This window comes from Hyperolius riggenbachi, chromosome 4, assembly GCF_040937935.1.
Source record: "Hyperolius riggenbachi isolate aHypRig1 chromosome 4, aHypRig1.pri, whole genome shotgun sequence".
NCBI classification, from domain to species: Eukaryota; Metazoa; Chordata; class Amphibia; order Anura; family Hyperoliidae; genus Hyperolius; species Hyperolius riggenbachi.
In genome coordinates this window covers 494,396,783-494,407,289 of record NC_090649.1, presented here as the reverse complement: position 1 = coordinate 494,407,289, position 10,507 = coordinate 494,396,783, and the positions used below count along the sequence as shown (strand labels likewise).

Sequence of the window (10,507 nt, the reverse complement as noted above, 5' to 3'; positions counted from 1 at the left end):
GAGACCCGCTGCTCCACAGAGGTCAATGAGGAGACCCGCTGCTCCACAGAGGTCCCAATGAGGAGACCCGTGCTCCACGAGGTCCAATGAGGAGACCCGCTGCTCCACAGAGGTCCAATGAGGAGACCCGCTGCTCCACAGAGGTCCAATGAGGAGACCCGCTGCTCCACAGAGGTCCAATGAGGAGACCCGCTGCTCCACAGAGGTCCAATGAGGAGACCCGCTGCTCCACAGAGGTCCAATGAGGAGGACCCGCTGCTCCACAGAGGTCCAATGAGGAGACCCGCTGCTCCACAGAGGTCCAATGAGGAGACCCGCTGCTCCACAGAGGTCCAATGAGGAGACCCGCTGCTCCACAGAGGTCCAATGAGGAGACCCGCTGCTCCACAGAGGTCCAATGAGGAGACCCGCTGCTCCACAGAGGTCCAATGAGGAGACCCGCTGCTCCACAGAGGTCCAATGAGGAGACCCGCTGCTCCACAGAGGTCCAATGAGGAGACCCGCTGCTCCACAGAGGTCCAATGAGGAGACCCGCTGCTCCACAGAGGTCCAATGAGGAGACCCGCTGCTCCACAGAGGTCCAATGAGGAGACCCGCTGCTCCACAGAGGTCCAATGAGGAGACCCGCTGCTCCACAGAGGTCCAATGAGGAGACCCGCTGCTCCACAGAGGTCCAATGAGGAGACCCGCTGCTCCACAGAGGTCCAATGAGGAGACCCGCTGCTCCACAGAGGTCCAATGAGGAGACCCGCTGCTCCACAGAGGTCCAATGAGGAGACCCGCTGCTCCACAGAGGTCCAATGAGGAGACCCGCTGCTCCACAGAGGTCCAATGAGGAGACCCGCTGCTCCACAGAGGTCCAATGAGGAGACCCGCTGCTCCACAGAGGTCCAATGAGGAGACCCGCTGCTCCACAGAGGTCCAATGAGGAGACCCGCTGCTCCACAGAGGTCCAATGAGGAGACCCGCTGCTCCACAGAGGTCCAATGAGGAGACCCGCTGCTCCACAGAGGTCCAATGAGGAGACCCGCTGCTCACAGAGGTCCAATGAGGAGACCCGCTGCTCCACAGAGGTCCAATGAGGAGACCCGCTGCTCCCCATACCCCCCCAAGCTCAAAAGCGTTTTGTAGGGACACAGCCGGCATTATGCCGAAAACAAGCTCCTAATGTTGAACGTTTGGCTCATTCATCCAACTTGTGAGTTTTGGATTTTCTAAAGCCTTACAGAGGAAAGATTGTGCATCTAATAGAATTGTGTCATCTTATCGCCAACTAAGTCAGAAACACAAAGACCAGAAATGGATATCTGGTCAGCAGAGACTAAATCTGGCCACTTCTCAAGGGTGGACGGCTTATAATAAGCAGTTTTTTATAGATCAGATGGTTATATAACAGATCAGGCCACTGGGATCGGGAGTTATCAAACCGACTATAAAAGTATAATTGGCAATAACAGCGTATGAGGAAGCGAAGCTTGTACAGCGCGTCTGAAACATAAAAACTTCTAAAAGGCCCAGGAAGGAATATGAAATCAAGATTGCAGCCAGTTAATGTCGTAAATGCATTATTGCCATATAAATGCTTGGGACGAGTGCTATCTCCAGCTCTCCACCAATCAGCATCTGGTAGATACATCAAATGTCTGACAGCAGATTATCCCAGGGAGGGAGGTCATTCAGTATTTCAGTATATTTGTAATAGTATGGTGCCAATCCGTACCGAATGAGCCAGTTTATGGGTGTGCTAAATGACTTAGCAGTGTTCCTGGTAAGCTAGTGCGAAGAACATGGAGGCTGCCATGTTTATTTCCTGTTGAACAATACTAGTTGCAAACACCTGATCTGTTGCATGCTTGTTCAGGGTCTGGGATAAAAGTAATAGAGGATGAGGAACAGCAGGACAGCCAGGCAATGTGCATTGTTTAACCTCCTTGGTGATCACCAGTCAGGCTCAGGGTGGAAAAAACAAGCATAACCCCGAGAGTAACTCATGGTAGCCGCCGGCAGGACTGTGCACAGCATAGCGCAGTGGTGGGCAATTTCACTCACCTTCTGGGGGATCCAGACACCGGCAGCCATTCTCCTTCCTTTCCTCCAAGTCTCAGCAACCCTCAGGTGAGATCGCAGTTTGTTGTCATGACGACAGACAGCAATCTCACTACAGGGTTACAGCGCCACTCGGAGGATGGAGGGAGCATTTCAGCCCTGGAGGCCAGGGAGGTGAGCCTGTGCTGGTGCATATTTCTCGCAGAGAGTGGGGGGGGGGGGGAGGGGGAGGGGGGTAAAAGGAAATAAATATGGCAGCCTCCATATCACTCGTACTGGGTTCCCTTTAAAGTACACAAACTGAAATTGACAGGGAGGCTGCCATGTGTATTCCATTCTAAACAATGCAGGTTACCTGGCTGTCATGCTGATCCTCTGCCTCATACTTTTAGCCATAGCCCCTGAACAAGCATGCAGCAGATTAGGTGCTCTGACTGAAGTGTGGCTGGATTAGCCGCATGCTTGCTTCTGTGTGTGGATCAGACATACTTGTGTGTGGTTCAGACACTACTGCAGCCAAAGTTCAGCAAGGCTGACAGGGAACTGGTATTGTTTAAAAGGAAATTAATATGGCAGCCACCATAACCCTCTCACTTCAGGTGTCCTTTAACAGACATGCAGTGTCGGACTGGGAGGTGGAAAAACTGAGGAAATCCACCTGATGGCCAAGCAGCAGTAACCCTGTGTTATCACTCCCAATAGAGACCTGCAGCAAGTCTTCACTGTGAGGAAATCCACCTGCTGGCCAAGCAGCAGTAACCCTGTGTTATCTCTCCCAATAGAGACCTGCAGCAAGTCTTCACTGTGAGGAAATCCACCTGCTGGCCAAGCAGCAGTAACCCTGTGTTATCACTCCCAATAGAAACCTGCAGCAAGTCCTCGCTGTGAGGAAATCCACCTGCTGGCCAAGCAGCAGTAACCCTGTGTTATCACTCCCAATAGAAACCTGCAGCAAGTCTTCACTGTGAGGAAATCCACCTGCTGGCCAAGCAGCAGTAACCCTGTGTTATCACTCCCAATAGAGACCGGCAGCAAGTCTTCACTGTGAGGAAATCCACCTGCTGGCCAAGCAGCAGTAACCCTGTGTTATCACTCCCAATAGGAACCTGCAGCAAGTCCTCACTGAGGAAATCCACCTGCTGGCCAAGCAGCAGTAACCCTGTGTTATCACTCCCAATAGAGACCTGCAGCAAGTCCTCACTGTGAGGAAATCCACCAGTTGGCCAAGCAGCAGTAACCCTGTGTTATCACTCCCAATAGAGACCTGCAGCAAGTCCTCACTGTGAGGAAATCCACCAGTTGGCCAAGCAACAGTAACCCTGTGTTATCACTCCCAATACAGACCTGCAGCAAGTCCTCGCTGTGAGCAGCAACACCTGATTACTGCTGCCTGGCCAGCAGGTGGATTTCCTCAGCTTTTCCAGCGTCCAGTCCAACACTGCAGACATCACACATATTCTATGAATCTGGCAATTAGTGCAAGTACAGGTAGTCCTCGGTTCATGAACAAGATAGGCACTGTCCACTCGTTCTTAACCTGAATCTGTCCTTAAGTCGGGACAGCCACCTTTGCCCCCATTTTAAATGCAGAGTTATTGCAGTGGAAGGTAAATAGAGGCCATCTCACCTGATCCTCGGCGGTAGAAGGTCTTATGCGCCGCATGTGAAGCCAGAAGCCGCCGGGGGACAGTGGACGGAGCGAGAGGACGGGCTGCGCAGCTTGCGGGCACCACGAGGGGACCTTCTACCGCCGAGGATCAGGTGAGATGGCCTCTATTTACCTTCCGCTGCAATAACTCTGCATTTATACCGGCGCAGAAGAGGTAGTCCCCGGTGGGCATGACGTCATTGCGATGGGACGGAGCTATGGTCGCGGCGTTCGTATCGGCGGGTCGTTCGTAAGTCGGGCGTTCGTAACCCGAGGACTACCTGTATACCTGATATCATCTCACACACACGCTCAACAAAAGTCTTCTAAAAGCACAATTATCAAACAACTTGAAGAAGTTGGACACTAATAAGAGGCGACCAACAACTGATAAGACGCAGCTCAAGTCAATCTAACTGTTGGTTTGACTTGACGAACAACGGAGACAAGTGGTGTCCAACATGGCAACGTCTACAGAAGTCTGCTATGACTTTTCAATGACTTCCATTACTAACTAGAACATATTAGTCGGTCACCAGTTGAGTAACAATATGTAAATTGTCGGTCAAGTTGTTCTGTGTGTATAATAGCTGTTTGCACGCCAAGACGTATCTATACAACTTTTTAATCGCGGCGGTTCGTAAAGTGGTTTATAGTAAAAGACTGTTGTTGAGCGTGTGTATGTGGCTTAAAAATAGGAAGGTATCATAACCTGTAACCTCCTATAATAAAGGTTTGTATTTCCTTCTCACTGAACTATCAAACTGAAAACTGCAATGCACAGCTGGGCTCCTATCCTAAGATTCCTGTTACCAAACTAAAATCTACAGCTAAATACCACCGCCACCCCCCCTCCCCCCCCCCCCCCCCCCCCTATGCTTTTTACTGCAACGCTGGGATTCTGAGAAATGTGGCATTGGAACGCTGGTTGGAACGCAGGAGCCCGGAAAGGGAAGTGACGTCACTCCCAACTGGCCAATCACCCGGAAAGTTGTGCAGCCGGAGCGCACGGAGCTGTAAGGAGCTTGCAAACGGACGCCATACCGGGGGAGCAGCGATACGGAAAGAGAGAGGAGTCCTGCTTGCGAGGCTACCGGCCGGAGCCCGCATGTGAAAATTAGAAAAGCTGCAAGACGCGTAAGTGACTGAACGCACAAGTGATTGAAAGCGTCCTTTGCGGCAGGTGGATAGACACTCTGAGATAACGGAGGGGACTGCTATAAACGCATAGGCGGATTGGGCCAATACACTTATCTACACGGATTTTACTGGAGAATTTTTTATGGGGAATTTTTATTAGAGATTCAGGTGGCTCCATGGTATGCATGACAGTGTGTATGGCATGAATGAAGTTATATTGTTCCACTTATTATTATTATTATTATTATTATTATTTTAGAAGACATATGCAGGAGGGGATATAGTGGAGAACTTTTGAAGTGATCTTGTATATGAAACCCTTTATGCTTATATGGTTTTAACTCCAAAGGCTAGATATTTTTTATGTATAGATAAATAAACTATCAATTACAAACTTGGATACGAGCGCTATTCTCTGTTTTTTGTCTATTCTGAGAAATGTACTCTAGCATCTACTGTTCTTCCTAGTCTGGCTGCCACATGGTCACACCTGCTTGACGCGCCCACCAGCTGAACGCAGAAAGAAGAGAGCTACTACAGTGCATTTATTATATCCAACCCGTTGCATCTATACGCTGCTTATATGCTGATTGGCAACAGAATTTACCATGTTCAGTTTTTAGTTTAGCTGAGCTTTAACCTTCAGTGGGAAAGTCGTCTACTTATGACAGACAGCTTCATGCTCAGCGCTGGGCCAATGCGTTTGCATGCTTTTACCTTCTGATTCAGCGGCGAGATGACATCAATGGCCGAGTCAATGGGAAAGATCTGGACTCTCTGCTCTGTGTAGGTGTGGAAGTTCAGGAGAGCAGTGACTAAATCCTGGACAAAGGTCAGAGCCTGGCCAGCTAATTCCCGGGCCTTCAGCTGCAAACCGAACAAGAGGACTCATCAATTCATCAGCAGAGGACAGGCAGAGAGTAACTATCCAGCAATCATCAGCAGAGGACAGGCAGAGAGTAACTATCCATCAATTCATCAGCAGAGAACAGGCATAGAGTAACTATCCAGCAATCATCAGCAGAGGACAGGCAGAGAGTAACCATCCAGCAATCACCAGCAGAGGACAGGCATAGAGTAACTATCCAGCAATCAGCAGGAGGACAGGCATAGAGTAACTATCCAGCAATCACCAGCAGAGGACAGGCATAGAGTAACTATCCATCAATTCATCAGCAGAGAACAGGCATAGAGTAACTATCCAGCAATCATCATCAGAGGACAGGCATAGAGTAACTATCCAGCAATCATCATCAGAGGACAGGCATAGAGTAACTATCCAGCAATCAGCAGAGGACAGGCATAGAGTAACCCATCCAGCAATCAGCAGAGGACAGGCATAGAGTAACTATCCAGCAATCATCAGCAGAGGACAGGCATAGAGTAACTATCCAGCAATCATCAGCAGAGGACAGGCATAGAGTAACTATCCAGCAATCACCAGCAGAGGACAGGCATAGAGTAACTATCCAGCAATCATCATCAGAGGACAGGCATAGAGTAACTATCCAGCAATCATCAGCAGAGGACAGGCAGAGAGTAACCATCCAGCAATCATCATCAGAGGACAGGCATAGAGTAACTATCCAGCAATCACCAGCAGAGGACAGGCATAGAGTAACTATCCAGCAATGATCAGCAGAGGACAGGCATAGAGTAACTATCCAGCAATCATCATCAGAGGACAGGCATAGAGTAACTATCCAGCAATCATCATCAGAGGACAGGCATAGAGTAACTATCCAGCAATCATCAGCAGAGGACAGGCATAGAGTAACTATCCAGCAATCAGCAGAGGACAGGCATAGAGTAACCCATCCAGCAATCAGCAGAGGACAGGCAGAGAGTAACTATCCAGCAATCAGCAGAGGACAGGCATAGAGTAACTATCCAGCAATCACCAGCAGAGGACAGGCATAGAGTAACTATCCTGCAATCATCAGCAGAGGACAGGCATAGAGTAACTATCCAGCAATCATCAGCAGAGGACAGGCAGAGAGTAACCATCCAGCAATCATCATCAGAGGACAGGCATAGAGTAACTATCCAGCAATCACCAGCAGAGGACAGGCATAGAGTAACTATCCAGCAATCATCAGCAGAGGACAAGCATAGAGTAACTATCCAGCAATCAGCAGAGGACAGGCATAGAGTAACCCATCCAGCAATCAGCAGAGGACAGGCAGAGAGTAACTATCCAGCAATCAGCAGAGGACAGGCATAGAGTAACTATCCAGCAATCAGCAGAGGAGAGGCATAGAGTAACCATCCAGTAATCAGCAGAGGACAGGCAGAGAGTAACTATCCTGCAATCATCAGCAGAGGACAGGCAGAGAGTAACTATCCTGCAATCATCAGCAGAGGACAGGCAGAGAGTAACTATCCAGCAATCATCAGCAGAGGACAGGCATAGAGTAACAATCCAGCAATCATCAGCAGAGGACAGGCATAGAGTAACTATCCTGCAATCATCAGTAGAGGACAGGCAGAGAGTAACTATCCAGCAATCATCAGCAGAGGACAGGCATAGAGTAACAATCCAGCAATCATCAGCAGAGGACAGGCAGAGAGTAACCATCCAGCAATCACCAGCAGAGGACAGGCAGAGAGTAACCATCCAGCAATCATCAGCAGAGGACAGGCAGAGAGTAACCATCCAGCAATCATCAGCAGAGGACAGGCATAGAGTAACTATCCAGCAATCATCAGTAGAGGACAGGCATAGAGTAACAATCCAGCAATCATCAGCAGAGGACAGGCAGAGAGTAACCATCCAGCAATCACCAGCAGAGGACAGGCATAGAGTAACTATCCAGCAATCACCAGCAGAGGACAGGCATAGAGTAACTATCCAGCAATGATCAGCAGAGGACAGGCAGAGAGTAACCATCCAGCAATCACCCAGCAGAGGACAGGCAGAGAGTAAACATCCAGCAATCATCAGCAGAGGACAGGCATAGAGTAACCATCCAGCAATCAGCAGCAGGGGACAAGCATAGAGTAACTATCCAGCAATCACCAGCAGAGGACAGGCATAGAGTAACTATCCAGCAATCATCAGCAGAGAACAGGCAGAGAGTAACTATCCAGCAATCACCAGCAGGACAGGCATAGAGTATCAAGCAATCATCAGCAGAGGACAGGCATAGAGTAACTATCCAGCAATCATCAGTAGAGGACAGGCATAGAGTAACAATCCAGCAATCATCAGCAGAGGACAGGCAGAGAGTAACTATCCAGCAATCACCAGCAGAGGACAGGCATAGAGCAACTATCCAGCAATCATCAGCAGAGGACAGGCATAGAGTAACTATCCAGCAATCATCAGCAGAGGACAGGCATAGAGTAACTATCCAGCAATCATCAGCAGAGGACAGGCAGAGAGTAACTATCCAGCAATCACCAGCAGAGGACAGGCATAGAGTAACCATCCAGCAATCACCAGAAGAGGACAGGCAGAGAGTAACCATCCAGCAATCATCAGCAGAGGACAGGCAGAGAGTAACCATCCAGCAATCATCAGCAGAGGACAGGCAGAGAGTAACTATCCAGCAATCATCAGCAGAGGACAGGCATAGAGTAACTATCCAGCAATCATCAGCAGAGGACAGGCAGAGAGTAACTATCCAGCAATCATCAGCAGAGGACAGGCAGAGAGTAACCATCCAGCAATCATCAGCAGAGGACAGGCAGAGAGTAACCATCCAGCAATCAGCAGAGGACAGGCATAGAGTAACTATCCAGCAATCATCAGCAGAGGACAGGCAGAGAGTAACCATCCAGCAATCATCAGCAGAGGACAGGCATAGAGTAACTATCCAGCAATCATCAGCAGAGGACAGGCATAGAGTAACCATCCAGCAATCATCAGCAGAGGACAGGCAGAGAGTAACCATCCAGCAATCATCAGCAGAGGACAGGCAGAGAGTAACTATCCAGCAATCATCAGCAGAGGACAGGCATAGAGTAACCATCCAGCAATCATCAGCAGAGGACAGGCAGAGAGTAACCATCCAGCAATCATCAGCAGAGGACAGGCATAGAGTAACTATCCAGCAATCATCAGCAGAGGACAGGCATAGAGTAACCATCCAGCAATCATCAGCAGAGGACAGGCAGAGAGTAACTATCCAGCAATCATCAGCAGAGGACAGGCATAGAGTAACCATCCAGCAATCACCAGCAGAGGACAGGCATAGAGTAACTATCCAGCAATCATCAGCAGAGGACAGGCAGAGAGTAACTATCCAGCAATCATCAGCAGAGGACAGGCATAGAGTAACTATCCAGCAATCATCAGCAGAGGACAGGCATAGAGTAACCATCCAGCAATCATCAGCAGAGGACAGGCAGAGAGTAACTATCCAGCAATCATCAGCAGAGGACAGGCATAGAGTAACCATCCAGCAATCACCAGCAGAGGACAGGCATAGAGTAACTATCCAGCAATCATCAGCAGAGGACAAGCATAGAGTAACTATCCAGCAATCATCAGCAGAGGACAGGCAGAGAGTAACTATCCAGCAATCAGCAGAGGACAGGCATAGAGTAACCATCCAGTTATCAGCAGAGGACAGGCAGAGAGTAACCATCCAGCAATCACCCAGCAGAGGACAGGCAGAGAGTAACTATCCAGCAATCACCAGCAGAGGACAGGCATAGAGTAACTATCCAGCAATCACCAGCAGGACAGGCATAGAGTATCAAGCAATCATCAGCAGAGGACAGGCATAGAGTAACTATCCAGCAATCATCAGTAGAGGACAGGCAGAGAGTAACTATCCAGCAATCATCAGCAGAGGTCAGGCATAGAGTAACCATCCAGCAATCATCAGCAGAGGACAGGCAGAGAGTAACCATCCAGCAATCATCAGCAGAGGACAGGCATAGAGTAACTATCCAGCAATCATCAGCAGGGGACAGGCAGAGAGTAACTATCCAGCAATCATCCAGCAGAGGACAGGCAGAGAGTAACAATCCAGCAATCATCAGCAGGGGACAGGCATAGAGTAACCATCCAGCAATCATCAGCAGGGGACAGGCAGAGAGTAACCATCCAGCAATCATCAGCAGGGGACAGGCATAGAGTAACCATCCAGCAATCATCAGCAGGGGACAGGCAGAGAGTAACTATCCAGCAATCATCAGCAGGGGACAGGCAGAGAGTAACAATCCAGCAATCATCAGCAGGGGACAGGCATAGAGTAACCATCCAGCAATCATCAGCAGGGGACAGGCAGAGAGTAACCATCCAGCAATCATCAGCAGGGGACAGGCATAGAGTAACCATCCGGCAATCATCCAGCAGAGGACAGGCAGAGAGTAACCATCCAGCAATCATCAGCAGGGGACAGGCAGAGAGTAACTATCCAGCAATCATCCAGCAGAGGACAGGCATAGAGTAACTATCCAGCAATCATCCAGCAGAGGACAGGCATAGAGTAACTATCCAGCAATCATCAGCAGGGGACAGGCAGAGAGTAACTATCCAGCAATCATCAGCAGAGGACAGGCATAGAGTAACTATCCAGCAATCATCAGCAGAGGACAGGCAGAGAGTAACCATCCAGCAATCACCAGCAGGGGACAGGCATAGAGCAACTATACAGCAATCATCAGCAGAGGACAGGCATAGAGTAACTATCCAGCAATCATCAGCAGAGGACAGGCATA

At 49.4% G+C, this 10,507-nt stretch overlaps 1 protein-coding gene across 1 annotated transcript in view; it reads right to left on the bottom strand.

Moving 5' to 3' along the window:
- PPP1R21 (protein phosphatase 1 regulatory subunit 21) overlaps positions 1-10,507 on the bottom strand; it is a 96,737-nt gene that overhangs the window by 34,978 nt on the left and 51,252 nt on the right. Inside the window, 2 exon segments of the mRNA XM_068233469.1 lie at positions 97-999; positions 5,552-5,701. Coding sequence (XP_068089570.1) covers positions 97-999; positions 5,552-5,701 — 1,053 coding nt within the window.